This window comes from Doryrhamphus excisus, linkage group LG17 (genome assembly GCF_037039965.1).
Source record: "Doryrhamphus excisus strain RoL-2023G ecotype Guam linkage group LG17, RoL_Dexc_Guam_v1.1, whole genome shotgun sequence".
NCBI classification, from domain to species: Eukaryota; Metazoa; Chordata; class Actinopteri; order Syngnathiformes; family Syngnathidae; genus Doryrhamphus; species Doryrhamphus excisus.
Genome location: NC_136373.1, coordinates 14840855 through 14859444, shown reverse-complemented (window position 1 = coordinate 14859444; position 18590 = coordinate 14840855). Strand labels below are relative to the sequence as shown.

At 39.7% G+C, this 18590-nt stretch overlaps 1 protein-coding gene across 5 annotated transcripts in view; it reads left to right on the top strand.

The window, feature by feature from the left end:
• Positions 1-11244: 11244 nt before the first annotated feature.
• hdac9b (histone deacetylase 9b) overlaps positions 11245-18590 on the top strand; it is a 40348-nt gene continuing 33002 nt past the window's right edge. For 2 of the 5 annotated variants that reach the window (XM_058084671.2, XM_058084669.2), the window contains exons 1-2: positions 11245-11572; positions 11799-11852. In XM_058084671.2, the coding sequence (XP_057940654.2) occupies positions 11479-11572; positions 11799-11852 (148 nt within the window). In that variant the 5' untranslated portion in view covers positions 11245-11478. Of the gene's footprint in view, positions 11573-11798; positions 11853-13306; positions 13744-18590 lie in introns of those variants that run through there. The other 3 variants (XM_058084675.2, XM_058084674.2, XM_078797588.1) reach the window with 2 other exon arrangements.

Sequence of the window (18590 nt, the reverse complement as noted above, 5' to 3'; positions counted from 1 at the left end):
GAAATACCACACGACGCCAGACAGAGTAACCCAATAAAAAGCATACGCGTCCAAATCATGAGCGCAGAAACGCACTAGCATAACACATCCAGATGTACACGCTAATTGGATTTCACCGTCATATCAACAGTTGGAAGGCTTTTGTGCTTTTATGAGACTGACCGCAAGGTAAGCGGAAAAAAACGGGATGTTTTGCAGCCTCCAATCCTTTTGCGGTTAGCTCACTAGTAAATACGTTAATCCCTGCAGGTTAATGGAGAATCTCCACCGCAGTTATGGTGACTCACGAGTAGCTGATGTAAGTAAGATAGGGGGCAATGAGATCATTGGGAGGAGAGTTAATTTCCCTGCAGTGTCAGGACAGCCACCAGGGAGAAGATGCTCAGGGGAGGAGGTGGGCGGTAGTCTTACGTCAGAGGTTGCTGTTAGCACGAGGAGGAACATCCCTTGGTGCGCAGGAATTGGCACTTGATAATCATCTTTCCCCCCACACTCTGCCCCCAGGGTGACATGATGAAACTCTGCATCCACCAAGGCAGGAAGTCAACAATCAAATATCTTTTTACATCAGGGGTCTCAAACACGCTTATTAATGTTCATGTTAAAGGTTAAATAACTGTTAATAGTTGTCCTCCCTATCCGTGTGGAAGTGGTAAGTTTTTGGCTATTTAAGTTTAAAGGAAATAACTTGAAAGGCTACCGTTTAGGTCGCTAGCGCTCTAGTTTGCGAGTTAGCATGTGTCTCAAGACCCTGCAGTTGCGCAATATGTTGTAAATCAGGGGTCTCAAACACGTGGCCCACGGGCCAAATGTGGCCCGCAGGACACTAGTTTGAGAAAGTTTAATGTTAGTGCGGCCCGCGCAAGTTTGCTATGGATGCTGTATGGTATCATGTACCCAGAAAAAAATCATTACGTTTGATTAATGTTCATGTTAAAGGTTAAATAACTGTTAATAGTTGTCCTCCCTATCCGTGTGGAAGTGGTAAATTTTTTGGCTATTTAAGTTTAAAGGAAATAACTTGAAGGCTACCGTTTAGGTCGCTAGCTCTCTAGTTTGCTAGTTAGCATGTGTCTCAAGACCCTACAGTTGCGCAATATGTTGTAAATCAGGGGTCTCAAACACGTGGCCCACGGGCCAAATGTGGCCCGCAGGACACTAGTTTGAGGCCCCTGCCTTGATATGAAAGTTTAATGTTAGTGCGGCCTGCGCAAGTTTGATATGGATACTGTATGGTATCATGTACCCAGAAAAAATGATTACGTTTGATTAATGTTCATGTTAAAGGTTAAATAACTGTTAATAATTGTCCTCCCTATCCGTGTGGAAGTGGTAAGTTTTTGGCTATTTAAGTTTAAAGGAAATAACTTGAAGGCTACCGTTTAGGTCGCTAGCTCTCTAGTTTGCGAGTTAGCATGTGTCTCAAGACCCTGCAGTTGCGCAATATGTTGTAAATCAGGGGTCTCAATCACGTGGCCCGCGGGCCAAATGTGGCCCGCAGGACACTAGTTTGAGGCCCCCGCCTTGATATGAAAGTTTAATGTTAGTGCGGCCCGCGCAAGTTTGATATGGATGCTGTATGGTATCATGTACCCAGAAAAAATGATTACGTTTGATTAATGTTCATGTTAAAGGTTAAATAACTGTTAATAGTTATCCTCCCTATCCGTGTGGAAGTGGTAAGTTTTGGGCTATTTAAGTTTAAAGGAAATAACTTGAAGGCTACCGTTTAGGTCGCTAGCTCTCTAGTTTGCGAGTTAGCATGTGTCTCAAGACCCTGCAGTTGCGCAATATGTTGTAAATCAGGGGTCTCAATCACGTGGCCCGCGGGCCAAATGTGGCCCGCAGGACACTAGTTTGAGAAAGTTTAATGTTAGTGCGGCCCGCGCAAGTTTGATATGGAGGCTGTATGGTATCATGTACCCAGAAAAAATTATTACGTTTGATTAATGTTCATGTTAAAGGTTAAATAACTGTTAATAGTTGTCCTCCCTATCCGTGTGGAAGTGGTAAATTTTTTGGCTATTTAAGTTTAAAGGAAATAACTTGAAGGCTATCGTTTAGGTCGCTAGCTTTCTAGTTTGCTAGTTAGCATGTGTCTCAAGACCCTGCAGTTGCGCAATATGTTGTAAATAAAAAAAGTATAAATGTGACTATAGTCTTGTTTTGTCATGTCTACAGGGCTCTAATAATGCTTTGTTCATTTTAATCTGAAATCTAGCTCCAGTGGCCCCCAAGTAAATTGAGTTTGAGACCCCTGTTTTAGATTGTATAAATGACCATCCTCCCACGGTTGGTTTTAAAAGGGGGGGGGGGGGCTGTGAAGTTCAGACAAACAATAAAACGCATCCCGCACACTCCCTCGCACGCAACGGATCATGCGCTGTGAAAAGGGAACAACACATTTTTTTAGCCGGATCACATTTGTAAAATAACGCCGTTTTTTTGTCCACCTAATTTATTTCTCGCAACACTTATCCCGCTCTCGCCTGCCTCCCTGCTGGGTTTCATCATGCACACTTTGTCACGAGGCGGCAGTGCCATGGTGATTAAGTCACAGAAGTCGGGTGTTGACTTGGGACTGCTACAGTAACTGTGGCAATTTTTTTTTTTTTTTTTTTTTTTTTTTTTGACATACAACTGCCTTCATTTTGATGTACCACAACAGGAAATATCCAATCCTCAAAGATAATTTAAGTTGCCTTTGCATAAATGACATGTTTATGTGCTCCAAGTTACGTATCTCTATTGTTGGTTGGTCAGTGTTCCTATTTTGAAACACACAAACTCTTAGTCTGCCCGTGTAAGCTCTGTTTGTATTTTCAGTACCCAATTTCTCATGCTATTGATTGACAAGGTGCGGCTTTCCTTATTTATTAAGTGTGTCACATGATTGGGTCAACGAGACCAGACCTGATCTTAACCGGACTGTTAATGGAGACCTATTAGTTGTACTATTAAGTTGTGGACTCCTATAGAGCAGCTACACACAATAACCAAAACACCAAGCTTTCTAGTTCTTCCAGAATCTGCACCTATTCAGCTGTATTTCTTTGGATTTTGTGGTTCCCGGGAAAAACGGTCTGTTTTAATGTATTCCAACCACGGCCCGCCTCCAGTCACACTCGCAAGTGCTGAATAGGACTTCCGGTAGAGTATAGGAGTTAATAATAAATTGCAATGTATCTTTTTAAAATGTCAACCATATTGTATTGTGTTGGATTCGGAATCCGATCCGGAATTAGAGACTAGACCAGGGGTGGGCAAACTACAGCTCGGGGGCCACATCCGGCCCGCCAAGTGTTTGAATACGGCCCGCCCAATCTTTCCAAAGTATTTCATTTAAACTCAACATACAACCCGGCATCATGGCCTGAGCCAACCTTTTGATGGTTTTATCAATTTCGTTTTTTGACATGGTCTGTTGTTTGCAAAGTGCTCCTGAAAAAAGGGACACAAGCACATAATAATAATAATTATTAATAATAATAATAATAATTATTATTATTAGATTATTATAATTATTATTAGAATTATTATGATTATTATAATTATTATATTAATGCTAATTATTATATTAATTATATATAATATTATTGTTATATTTGCATATTTTACATAATAATATAATAATTATTATTATTTTAATTTTATTGTAATTATTATAATATTTTATTATTTTTTTAAATATTTAAATATAAATATAAAATAATAAATAATAATAGCAGATTGCATGACAATTTTACAGATACAATAATACCAGGTGAACTGTTACGTGTAAAATGTATTTCTTTTGCTGGTAGGGAATCAGGAACTCCAACCGCTTGTGCCTGATGGTGGCGTCTTTAGGAATTGTAAACAAATATGGCTTTACGTTTTTGAGGCATTTCTAGCAAGTAAAGAGCAAATAATTTATATATAAGGAAATCCACCCCTTTGTGATGTCACAAAGGAACAGTTTGGCCACGCCTTTTGAAACCGAGTGTTTTGAGCCATCCCAAATTTTTTTTAGGGCTCACTTCCAAATGCGCAAACCTCATTAATTAAACTTTGGCATCGTTTAACACGAGAATACTACATTTGAGGCCCTTATTGTTTGCATGAGATCTATTAATTTATTTGTCATGTAGCCTGAATAATCTGTTATGTGTATGTTATTTTATATACCTTACTAAAGTTCAGGTCTTGTATAGACAGTATGCGTGTGCATGCGTGTGCCCCAATGGTGTCACTTGCCCCAGACTGACTATCCTGCAGAGACGCTGACTTTCACACTTAAATGCTTTAATAGGACTAAAGCAGACAAAGGCCACGGGTGACGCAGTCGGAGCTATAACAGTCGTGCCACATTGCCGGTTTACTGGGTCCGAGCATTTGGATGGAGCTTTTTACAATCCCACAATCCCTCGTCAGCCCCAGGAAGTCAGTTATAAATAAACATTGTAGGTTAATCACTACTAACATATATTTCAAGTTAATACAGCGGAATCTTGGTTAGCCTCATTAATCCGTTCCAGAAGGTCTGACGCAAACTGAAATTTACTCGAACCAAATCAAGTTTTCCCATAAGAAAACATCTAAATCCAATAAATCCCAAACATTGTTAACAAAAAAATTATTAGAATAGTTTTACATGCAAAAAAAAAATTCAAAATGATGCATGAAAGGGATAAATGAACATTTAACGTCATTTTTACCATTTTTACATGAGGCCATGAGATCCACATGATCACTTTTCCGTTTTGCAATGAGTTCTTTCTTTAATTCAGTTCTTCTTTATTAAAATATTGGTAGTTGCAACTATGTTAGGCCCCATTTTGGTTTGTTTTGCAGCCGTGATCAATAAAAAAAAACAGATACCAATATTATATATATCAATATTTTTTCCATGAACTGAATTTAGACAAAATTCAAAGCCAAATTTTTATTAAAATGTAAAATTTTTTGCTAAAAATAGCCACTGGAATAAAATAGTATATTCACATTTTAAAATAAATATAGAAAAAGTTAAATATACTGTGCAATAGTGGTGCACTCATGGTAGTCTCTGCAATCGGGTTAGCGCCGTTAGCACCGTTAGCGCCGTTAGCGCTTCCATTTCACGTTCTTCATGTTTCCATGACAACAGATGGCAAACATTGTTGATGCCGTCATTGAAGACCTTTATACCATCTTTTCCATTGTTCACTCCCGCTACGCAGCTTCTCAAATCCATCTATCGCTGACTGGGATATTGATTCGGTTTTCCAGCCAGATCCTTTAACATGCTCAAGGATACATCTTTATCCTTAATGATGGCTGCGGTAGTTAAAAATATTGGTGGGTGTTTCTCCTCTTGCTGAAGCATTTTGTGACGTTCACTTTCACTTCCATAGTGATGGCTTTCCTTTTCCTTTGCGCATATCCGCCATCGTGCAGTGTCTATTTACCTGCTGCACATGCTGTAACTAGTGCGAGAGAGTCCAGTGTTAATGTTCACTTTCACTTTCATGGTGATGGCTTTCCTTTTCCTTGGCGCATTTCCACCATAATGCAGTGTCTATTTACCTGCTGCACATGCTGTAACTAGTGCGAGGGAGTCCAGTGTTTTTTTTATTTATTTATGGGAGCACGTTCATAACGTTCAGTAACTATTACATTTGTTCACTTCCTGCTTTCCTAATATAGTTTTTTTGTTTGTTTTTTTAATTTTATTTCGTCACATACTGAAGTACGAGGTGATACCCAATGACATAATGGGTACCATAGTAAGTGTCAATATAGTGATATATATAGCACATCATGACTGGTTCAAGACTCTTCATCCTTGTATTTAGCAAACATCAACTGCTTGTATTGTACGATACTAATAACACACAAGATGATTTCATATTGTGCAAAGAATCTGCTTTCTGTGACAAACCCACTACATTTAAGTGGGACGTCAGATAAAAGCTGTGTTAAGTTGAAGAGGCAGCGTCCGTCCCCTCGCTGTGTCAGTCCCACGTATGTACTATGTGTGGGGTTAAGCGTGTATCCAGGCCAGTGCTGCTACTCGGGAAGCATGCTTTCAGCTTGCCAGGGAAGCCAACTGGAAGATGCCGTAACAGCACGATGGCAATTACATAAACCAACTGTGTCAAGAGCGTCTCTCATGTTTTACACCCCCCCCCCCCGACCCCCCCAGCACCACCTCCATGAAACAGTCTGATGTGATTTGATGTATAATGGCGGGGTGTGACAACATGCAAGCACATTACTCTTTTTTTTTTAAAAAACCTGAACCCTGAGAAATATAAATATAAATACAGTAAAGTCTCGTTATATCGATATCGGTTAAAACGAATTACTACTTATTACGATACTATTTTCATTTACCGGGAAATTTCTAGTCTTTTATGATATAATTAGTTCCGGTTAGTACGATACCCGGTTATTACGATAATCCGGTTACTAGGATGCCCTTTTCATCTCCCGCCAGCCAATTTGGTCTGCTTATATCGATACAAAAGCAGCTTAAATCAATCTTTGCTTAAGGATTTCAATACCAAAAAAGAACACGGCGAACGGCTGCTTCCAGTCAACTTTATTTTTCACACTTCCACCACCAGAGTGCAGCACACACAGCGGAAAACACCCGTCCCTCGCGCCTACCCCTCCGGGTGGCAACACCTTCCCTATCGATAGTTCCGGGGTGAATTATGTCACGGTAACCGGTAATCACTACAGCGTAAGTTTATTTTTATTTACTGTAGTACAAAATTTATTGTAGTACAAAAGCATGCTAGATACACAATCCATGAACTCAAGGAGAAAATTACATGCCATATCAAAGATCCGCCCACTTTTAATGCAGTTCGGCGCAGGATCGGATATATGGATAGTCCGGTTATATCGGTATTTTTTCCGACTCCCGAGAATATCGATATAACGAGACTTTACTGTATAACATTTCATGAGTTTTCTATTAATATGTCTTCCAAATGCAGCCAAGGTCCATTGTTGATATAATCTGACTCCCTCCCATAAAAGTCAAATCAAACCTGACCACTAAGGCAGCCCTTGGCTTTGTGGCCAAGCAGCCTGTGCCTTTAAATTTTTGATCTTCCTTCATAATTTGACCTGTCCCCCAGCCAGGGGCGTGGAGCCAGCACTGCTATTTTTAGGTGGCGAGCTCTGACGACTGGCTGCAGACACACACACACACAGAAGGAGTTTTACTGTGTTGCTTCAGCTGGACAAACATTTAACCCTTGCATCCTCTTGTCACCGCACAGCCGAAAGTCAATAACTGCGTTGCACAACTAATGTGTAACATTTTTTACAATTTATTCGTAAACATTCTCATCTGATTGCATGCAATTTTTATTTTTCCCCCCTCAGTGCCTCTGACTCGAGTGACACATTTTCCAGATTTAGGAAGCTCCTAATCTTTATGAAGGATAAGATCCTGGGAGAGAGATAACAAGTCTTCAAGTCCAAAGTAATGACTGCTAAAGACTCAGAACTCCCATCTGTCACAGCATCTGTCAGACCAGGAGCGCGTTGACCCCGCAGGCTGACCTCTAAAAAGGCCAGGAATAGTTGATCAAAAGGGGAAGCCAGTCCATCACATGAATAATATGAGAATGGAGTCTCTATTTATATGAGCGCAGCGATCTTAGCACGTGCTAAAAATGAGTCGGTTGAATCACATGTTGCAGCAGACCTTGTACTTACTGTACGTTCTTTATCCAGATAGCCTATGTATAATTAGCCAGTTCATAATCTGGTTATTTTTGTGTATTTATTTTATTCTCTAATTTAATTGACAGGTAACAGAGGTGAAGAGTTACTGGTATAGTGGAATCTGGTTACCGTATTTTTTGGTTTATGTCAAAAATGTAGGCAAAATTTTGCCTCGTTTCACGTACATTTCCTGGTTAGCGTTTTTTTTTTTTTTATCACAAAATGTCCCTGACTGCACGGTGTTCAAGTGGTTAGCACACCGGCCTCACAGCTAGGAGATCTGAGTTCAAGTCCACCTGTGGCGTTTGCATGTTCTCCGGTTATCTCCCACATTCCAAAAACATGCTAGGTTAATTGGTGACTCCAAATTGTCTATAGGTATGAATGTGAGTGTGAATGGTTGTTTGTCTATATGTGCCCTGTGATTGGCTGGCCACCAGTCCAGGGTGTACCCCGCCTCTCGCCCGAAGACAGCTGGGATAGGCTCCAGCACCCCCCGCGACCCTCGTGAGGAAAAAGCGGTAGAAAATGAATGAATGAATGTCCCTGACTGCACGGTGTTCAAGTGGTTAGCACACCGGCCTCACAGCTAGAAGATCTGAGTTCAATTCCACCTGTGGAGTTTGCATGTTCTCCGGTTATCTCCCACATTCCAAAAACATGCTAGGTTAATTTTACTCTAAATGAGTAAAATTAAATTAAATGAGTTAATAGGAGCTAGCTAACAACAGAAATACCTATTTTGATGCTATAGCCCTCACAGAAATACCAAAAAAAACAACAGTGTTCCATTTATGGCTGCCTTTCGGACAAGTGGTTAGTGTGCAGGCCTCACAGCTAGGAGATCTGAGTTCAATTCCACCTGTGGAGTTTGCATGTTCTCCGGTTTCCTCCCACATTCCAAAAACATGCTAGGTTAATTTTACTCTAAATGAGTAAAATTAAATTAAATGAGTTAATAGGAGCTAGCTAACAACAGAAATACTTATTTTGATGCTATAGCCCTCACAAAAATACCGAAAAAAACAACAGTGTTCCATTTATGGCTGCCTTTCGGACAAGTGGTTAGTGTGCAGGCCTCACAGCTAGGAGATCTGAGTTCAATTCCACCTGTGGAGTTTGCATGTTCTCCGGTTTCCTCCCACATTCCAAAAACATGCTAGGTTAATTTTACTCTAAATGAGTATAATTAAATTAAATGAGTTAATAGGAGCTAGCTAACAACAGAAATACCTATTTTGATGCTATAGCCCTCACAAAAATACCGAAAAAAACAACAGTGTTCCATTTATGGCTGCATGGCGGACAAGTGGTTAGCGCGCAGGCCTCGCAGCTAGGAGACCCAAGTTCAATTCCACCGTCGTACATGCATGGGTTTTCTCTTTTTCCCTTTAGGGTGGACTGTCTCAGTAACAACAGACCAGCATATGGGCTGTTGTTCCATTGTCCATAGGTATGAATGTGAGTGTGAATGGTTGTTTGTCTATATGTGCCCTGTGATTGGCTGGCCACCAGTCCAGGGTGTGCGACTTTGGTGAAGATAAGCGGCAGAAACTGAATGAATGAAAAGACCAGCATATGTATGCGACATTTCACTGCTATAGCTACAGATATTCATCCGACCCCCCATCTGCTGGAGCCCGTGACCACTGCAACAGGACGTGACGGCACGTGCAACCCAGCAATTACACCAGAGAGCGATCTTGTGATTTTGGTTAGCTTGAATGTTTTACTGTGTGAAAAGGGAAAGAAACAGGTGGTTTACCACCCCTTCAACTGATATGGACCAGAGAAAGGGAATTATAGGTGTAACGTCTTTGTGGTCGGAGGCAGTATGTTTAAATATAAAACCTATATTTTTGTGAATCATATGAAAGAAACAGCTCTATGGTAATGGTAATGGTTTTATTTCATTTGAACATGCATCAGATTACAATTGAATGCATCACATAATCAGTTCACAGTTCCACATGTCCAAAAGGAGTAGGAAGAAGCAAAGCTTATTAAATCCTACCCCTCCATCTGGTACTTTTACAATCAGTAACTGTTACATTTGTTCACTTCCTGCTTTCTAAATTAAATTTAATTTAATTTAATTTAATTTAATTTAATTTAATTTAATTTAATTTAATTTAATTTAATTTAATTTAATTTAATTTAATTTAATTTAATTTAATTTAATTTAATTTAATTTAATTTAATTTAATTTAATTAGTTACTCAATCCATTCCATAGTTTGATTCCACATACTGAAATGCTATGGCTTTTTAACGTAGTCCTAGCATAGAAGTGTTTCAAATGTAGTTCTTCCCTGAGATCATATTTCTCCTCTCTTGTAGAGAAGTATTGGATGACATTTTTAGCTAATTGGTTATTTTTAGCCTTATGCATTATTTTAGCTGTTTGACGTTGAACTATATCAGCAAGTTGAAGTATTTGTGATTTTAGAAATAAGGAGATAGTATGTTCTTTGTAGGCGCCATTATGAATTATCCTTACTGGCCTTTTTGCAGTACAATTAGTGGGTGAAGATTGCTTTTATAGTTATTAGCCCATATTTCCACACAATAAGTAAGATATGGTAGTTAGTATGTTCTCTGTAGGTGGCATTATGAATTATCCTTACTGGCCTTTTTGCAGTACAATTAGTGGGTGAAGATTGCTTTTATACTAGTTATTAGTCCATATTTCCACACAATAAGTAAGATATGGTAGTTAGTATGTTCTCTGTAGGTGGCATTATGAATTATCCTTACTGGCCTTTTTTGCAGTACAATTAGTGAGTGAAGATTGCTTTTATAGTTATTAGCCCATATTTCCTGGTAGTTAGTATGTTCTCTGTAGGCGGCATTATGAATTATCCTTACTGGCCTTTTTTGCAGTACAATTAGTGAGTGAAGATTGCTTTTATAGTTATTAGCCCATATTTCCTGGTAGTTAGTATGTTCTCTGTAGGCGGCATTATGAATTATCCTTACTGGCCTTTTTTGCAGTACAATTAGTGAGTGAAGATTGCTTTTATAGTTATTAGCCTATATTTCCTGGTAGTTAGTATGTTCTCTGTAGGCGGCATTATGAATTATCCTTACTGGCCTTTTTTGCAGTACATTTTAACAAGCTCTAAGAATCTTTGTTAAATATATCAACGTACACAGGGATGCTGTCTCTGTCATACCTGAGAGAACAAATGAAGACAGAAGTAAGGAGTGGAAGAGACTTGTTCAACAGCTCAAGTAATAAAAAAAAAAGAGAAAGAGAAAGAGAGAGAGAGGGGGGAGGAGGAATCAAGCCTCCATCTGCAGAGAGGGAGTCAGGAGACATGCCTTCTGGCAGGAGCTGCAGAAGACAGCTGTGTTTGGTGTGGTATTTTTAAACGCATCAATGCTGCTCCAATCCCCGCGCCTCGCCTGACCTATTTTTAGCCGGGGCTGGCTATTGTTCTATTTCTGTCACCTGTGGGCCACGCAGTTGTTGATTCACATGCAAATGAAGCTCACTCCCTCCCCTCCCTTGGTTTGCATCACTCTCTTTTAGCGAGGCGCTCAGTTGCACAGTACGGGCTTTGCCAAGTAACTCTGCTTCACATTTGCTGACACTTTGCTGAGAAAAGAGGAAGGCAGAACGCAAACAGTCCTTGCAGAGAGAGCGTGCTTGCTTTCCAGTGAGAGTGGTGTCTTAGAGGAGTGGCGCCCCCCCCCCCCCCTCCCAGGTGGCTGTAGGGGTGGCTTTTTCGGTCACGGCGTGCAATGCGACCTGAGCGCTAAGTGGAGTATGCTGCAGACGATTTACGAGGGCGAGTCAAGTTTCTCCACAACAGACGGCAACGTTGGAGCCCAGAACGGGATGCACAACGTGAACAGCTCAGGTGATCAGCCTTTTCTAGTCCTGGGAATCTCAGCCTTTTTCAGTTTTTTTTTCACCCCCTCTCTCTCTCTCTCTCTCTCTTTTTTTTTTTTTTTCCTGCTGGTGCAATCCAGCCTCGCTTCTCCTCAAACACGCTTCGTCCATCCTCTCTGTGTACTCGCCTCTCTTTCACTCTCTCCCTCGCTTCCTAACTCTGCACTCGGTCTCTCTTTTCTGTGTGTGTAAAGACGACCCTCAGCTGGGCTTCGTGGTAGAACACAGGCACTTCTTCCTGATTCCAGGTATTTATTCTTTCCCGCTCCGTGTAGTGTCCATCAGTGTTTTTTTTTTTTTTAATATAATGTTGTTTTTCTACTAAACAATACAAAGAGGAAGTGTAGTTCCCACTACTGCTATGCACTCCGGCAGAAATGAGTCACAGAGAACATGAACGGGATGTTGTGTTTTTGTGCACTTTTTTTTAGGGAAGTGGAAAAAGTGTGCTGAGGGGACAGCTTAAAGGTTTCTCTCAGGACTCTCTATTTTTTTTTTTTTTGCCTCTGCTCACAGCTAGGAGACCAGGGTTCAATTCCCACCCTCGGCCATCTCTCTGTGTGGAGTTTGCATGTTCTCCCCCCGTGCATGTGTGGGTTTTCTCCGGGTTTCCTCCCACATTCCAAAAACATGCTAGGTTAATTAGCGACTCCAAATTGTCCATAGGTATGAATGTGAGTGTGAATGGTTGTTTGTCTATATGTGCCCTGTGATTGGCTGCATGGCCACCAGTCCAGGGTGTACCCCGCCTCTCGCCCGAAGACAGCTGGGATAGGCTCCAGCACCCATTACGACCATTGTAAAGATAAGCGGTAAAGAATGAATGAATGAATATCAACTGTATTGGGTAATATAAGTGTAAATGTGACTATAGGGGTGCTATTTCATGTTTGGAGGGCTCTAACAATGCTACAAAACAGGAATGTGCCCTGTGATTGGCTGGCGACCAGTCCAGGGTGTACCCCGCCTCTCGCCCGAAGACAGCTGGGATAGGCTCCAGCACCCATTACGACCATTGTAAAGATAAGCGGTAAAGAATGAATGAATATCAACTGTATTGGTAATATAAGCGTAAATGTGACCATAGGGGTGCTATTTCATGTTTGGAGGGCTCTAAAAATGCTACAAAACAGGAATGTGCCCTGTGATTGGCTGGCGACCAGTCCAGGGTGTACCCCGCCTCTCGCCCGAAGACAGCTGGGATAGGCTCCAGCACCCCCCGCGACCATCGTGAGGATTAGCGGTAAAGAATGAATGAATGAATATCAACTGTATTGGGTAATATAAGTGTAAATGTGACTATAGGGGTGCTATTTCATGTTTGGAGGGCTCTAACAATGCTACAAAACAGGAATGTGCCCTGTGATTGGCTGGCCACCAGTCCAGGGTGTACCCCGCCTCTCGCCCGAAGACCGCTGGGATAGGCTCCAGCACCCATTACGACCATTGTAAGGATAAGCGGTAAAGAATGAATGAATGAATATCTACTATATTGGGTAATATAAGTGTAAATGTGACTATAGGGGTGCTATTTCATGTTTGGAGGGCTCTAACAATGCTACAAAACAGGAATGTGCCCTGTGATTGGCTGGCAACCAGTCCAGGGTGTACCCCGCCTCTCGCCCGAAGACAGCTGGGATAGGCTCCAGCACCCCCCGTGACCCTCGTGAGGTAAAGCGGTAGAAAATGAATGAATGAATGCTCGTAACATACATTGGTATATAATATTAATATACAATGGCTGAGTCACATCAGAATGACTATTCAGTGAATGGACTCAAGGATGAGTCACTTTCTCATGCATCTCTCCCTATTGATAAAACGCTTGAATGGTCTTTGAATAGCAGTCAAGTGAAACCATGTGCGTCATGTGTGTTTCATAATTTAGTTAATTTCATTGAACTACATTATCCCACGACTAGATTTAATGAAAGACACAGGTTCGGGTTCCAGGCGGAAAAAAAGAAGCCCCTCAGAGGTAAATTTAGAAATAAAGACACGAGGATGACACATTCCACGTATCCGTAAATCACGTTGTGACACTTCTTGTCCTCTTTTGTGTGACCGAGGCAAACAAACGGCTGCACGGAGCGCCTGAATTCAGCCTCCTTGCTTATTCTGTGGGTCAGCTATTCTTAGGTGAGTTATTTTCGGCTTATGGCATTAGGCTGCTAAGATTAGGCGGTCTGTGCGTTATCATTCCATCTCGGCGTGCTCCTGATATAACGGCGCTTTGGAACATATATTTATAGACAATTCTGTCATTTGTCTGTTGAATTTACCCTAATGTCTCACTTTATGGCAGGTACTTGACATATACAGTAAAAGCAATCTACGCTTGTTTAATTCGCCTGCGTAGATTTATAATACAAGCTCATACGCTCTGAATTTTTTAGGTTAATGGATGTTGTCCGAGGTGCTTGTGGTAGTTGCGGAAAAGATCTGTTGTCAGGAATCGCCGTAACCTTTTTTATGCAAAATGTACGTGTCTATTATCAGACATAAACTAATTAGCTCGGTGTCTGGGTGCAAAATAGCATGCAAGTCTGCTTCAATTTGGAACCTTGCAGACAATAAAGGGTCTACCTAACAAGCATCCTTGTGCGGCACGTCTACCTTCATGTTCCCTCACAGCGTGTGTTTGAAGTGATCATGACCGAATCACAAAAACAATCATTATGACCGGCTAGTTTTCATTAGGTTTTTTTTTTTTTCCCCCACTTTTGTTTGTCTTCATCACCAAAGGAGATAGTGATGTTTGTTTTTTATTCTTGTAGCTATACGGTATTATTGTATGACTACACGATATCAACATTTAATAGAATTAGTCAATAATTAATTAAAAGATTATGGTAATGGTAATGGTTTTATTTCATTTGAACATGCATCAGATTACAATTGAATGCATCACATAATCAGTTCACAGTTCCACATGTCCAAAAGGAGTAGGAAGAAGCAAAGCTTATTAATCGTACCCCTCCATCTGGTACTTTTACAATCAGTAACTGTTACATTTGTTCACTTCCTGCTTTCCTAATATATATATATATATATATTTTAAAGACAAAAAATATTTTTTAAATAAAAAATAACAATAAATAAATAAATATTTTTATTAAAAAATAAAATAAAAATAAAATAAATTAATATATATTTTTTATTTTTTGTAATTTTTTAATATAGTTTAAATTTTTTTTTCTTTCATTTTTTTTTATTTTTTTTGTCACGTACCGAAGTACGAGGTAGCAAACATCAACTGTCTTCTCTTGTAGAGAAGTATTGGATGACATATTTAGCTAATTGGTTATTTTTAGCCTTATGCATTATTTTAGCTGTTTGACGATGAACTATATCAGCAAGTTGAAGTATTTGTGATTTTAGAAATAAGGAGTTAGTATGTTCTCTGTAGGCGGCATTATGAATTATCCTTACTGGCCTTTTTTGCAGTACATTTAGCGAGTCAAGATTGCTTTTATAGTTATTAGCCCATATTTCCACACAACCATAGAGCAATAAAGAGTGTGGAGTGATTTCTGATTGAGAACAAATTTTGCTTTGTTCAATATTGAAATATTTCTTGCCACCTTATGTTGTATATTTGTGATATGAGTTTTCCAGATAACATGTTGCTTTGTCTGTTATTCGTTTTCTCATTCTTCTTGCATTAATAGTTAATGGAAGGGCTATTGTGAGTTGTTGTTTGTTGACAGCAGAACAGGAGATGGCCAGACTCCTGGCTCCAGCGTGGTGATTCGGGTCAGTTCTCTTTGTTCACAGATAGCCCGCAAGTCTCAAATCTGGCTCAGCTGCAAGGACGAGCCTGTGTCTTTAAAAATAAAAGTGCCGTTTCCTGCTTTAGACTATGCCAGCTCCTGAAAATAACAAGACACTTAATGGTAGATCCAGTGCCACATTGCAGTCTCAAGGATCAGCTTTTTTTTTTTTTTTTGTCGAACATCTTCTGTCTTTGGTTCTATTTATATTGTCAGATTTAGATCAGTAAACATCTCAGGCAACACAAAAGGAGCTCAAATTTATTGCTAAAAATGATTAAAAAACATGTTGTATAAATCACTTATAATAGAAATGCAACTGGTGCGGTTGTACTATTTTAAAGTATTTAAACCAGTCTTACAAGGGGAAAAACTTTTGTTTGAACTTGCTGCGTTACCTAATTAACTCTTTATGTGGAATCACCAGTATTCCGATTACTGTTAATTGTTTTTACTTTTGCATAGGTTTGAATATTATACCCTTCATTTAATGACACAAGGGCAAACTGGAGATATATATATATATATTAAAAAAAACCATTGCACTTTCTATTCAGTGTGTGATATTTATATTATGAATGACTCTTCTCTCATGCTAAGCTACATTTATTTCAAGCAGCCATCTCAAATTAAGGCTGTGATTGTCACTGTAACCAAGAGCAGTACTCACGCTACGCAAATGGACCGGAGACACGTAAACACGTTAGGGACACTTGGTGGTTCAGACTGCAACGGTCACAGGCCGTGAGTCACCCAATCGCCACTCGACGGGGGCCTTCTAACAGGGAGAAATTTGGGCATGGGGCCGGGTGCTTGTCTCCCACTGGTGCTAAAAACACATTTGGGGGGCTGTCATTCATAAATATCTTGTTTACCACAGCATCGAGTGAAGGTGCGCTCAGCCAAAATGGAGGCGCCTCAACTCTAATCGGGCAGAACATCTACAGACATATGGACTCCAAAGTCCACTCTGTTTTGAGACACTGGAGGACTTAGAAGTTCTTCTACAACAATTTCTAATCAGAAGTTAACCATGTTGTGAACTGCCATAAAGTGAAAGCACTGTATTTTTTCCGAAAATAAATTTCTCCGAACTCCCGATCTCATTCCACATGACTGAATACATTGAATTCTTAATCTTCGTCACTAACCTAGAGCTCTCTTTTGTGGCTGTCAACAGTAACGTTCGCGTCTTTGTTGTGCAACTTACAGTCCGGAAAACTTGGTACTCACTTTCATATTTAAGTCGAAATACAAATTGGAACCATACAATAAAATTAAATAAAACTAACAGTAAAAATACTCGCCTGACACATAATGGATCCGTTTGTTTGTTGTCCATTATGCCTCATTTTGCCATAAAGTTAACTGCCATAAAGTGAAAGTACTGTTTTTTTTCGGAAAATAACTTGCACCGAACTCCCAATCTCATTCCACATGACTGAATCCATTGAATTCTTAATCTTCGTCACTAACCTAGAGCTCTCTTTTGTGGCTGTCAACAGTAACGTTCGCGTCTTTGTTATGCGACTTACAGTCCGGAAAACTTGGTACTCACTTTCATATTTAAGTCGAAATACAAATTGCAACCATACAATAAAATTAAATAAAACTAACAGTAAAAATACTCGCCTGACACATAATGGATCCGTTTGTTTGTTGTCCATTATGCCTCATTTTGCCATAAAGTGAACTGCCATAAAGTGAAAGTACTGTTTTTTTTCGGAAAATAACTTGCACCGAACTCCCAATCTCATTCCACATGACTGAATCCATTGAATTCTTAATCTTCGTCACTAACCTAGAGCTCTCTTTTGTGGCTGTCAACAGTAACGTTCACGTCTTTGTTGTGCGACTTACTGTCCGGAAAACTTGGTACTCACTTTCATATTTAAGTCGAAATACAAATTGCAACCATACAATAAAATTAAATAAAACTAACAGTAAAAATACTCACCTGACACATAATGGATCCGTTTGTTTGTTGTCCATTATGCCTCATTTTGCCATAAAGTTAACTGCCATAAAGTGAAAGTACTGTTTTTTTTCGGAAAATAACTTGCACCGAACTCCCAATCTCATTCCACATGACTGAATACATTGAATTCTTAATCTTCGTCACTAACCTAGAGCTCGCTTTTGTGGCTGTCAACAGTAACGTTCACGTCTTTGTTGTGCGACTTACAGTATGAAAAACTTGGTACTCACTTTCATATTTAAGTCGAAATACAAATTGGAACCATACAATAAAATTAAATAAAACTAACAGTAAAAATACTCACCTGACACATAATGGATCCGTTTGTTTGTTGTCCATTATGCCTCATTTTGCCATAAAGTTAACTGCCATAAAGTGAAAGTACTGTTTTTTTTCGGAAAATAACTTGCACCGAACTCCCAATCTCATTCCACATGACTGAATCCATTGAATTCTTAATCTTCGTCACTAACCTAGAGCTCTCTTTTGTGGCTGTCAACAGTAACGTTCGCGTCTTTGTTGTGCGACTTACAGTCCGGAAAACTTGGTACTCACTTTCATATTTAAGTCGAAATACAAATTGCAACCATACAATAAAATTAAATAAAACTAACAGTAAAAATACTCACCTGACACATAATGGATCCGTTTGTTTGTTGTCCATTATGCCTCATTTTGCCATAAAGTTAACTGCCATAAAGTGAAAGTACTGTTTTTTTTCGGAAAATAACTTGCACCGAACTCCCAATCTCATTCCACATGACTGAATACATTGAATTCTTAATCTTCGTCACTAACCTAGAGCTCTCTTTTGTGGCTGTCAACAGTAATGTTCGCGTCTTTGTTGTGCAACTTACAGTCCGGAAAACTTGGTACTCACTTTCATATTTAAGTCGAAATACAAATTGCAACCATACAATAAAATTAAATAAAACTAACAGTAAAAATACTCGCCTGACACATAATGGATCCGTTTGTTTGTTGTCCATTATGCCTCATTTTGCCATAAAGTGAACTGCCATAAAGTGAAAGTACTGTATTTTTTCGGAAAATAACTTGCACCGAACTCCCGATCTCATTCTACATGACTGAATCCATTGAATTCTTAATCTTCGTCACTAACCTAGAGCTCGCTTTTGTGGCTGTCAACAGTAACGTTCACGTCTTTGTTGTGCAACTTACAGTCCGGAAAACTTGGTACTCACTTTCATATTTAAGTCGAAATACAAATTGCA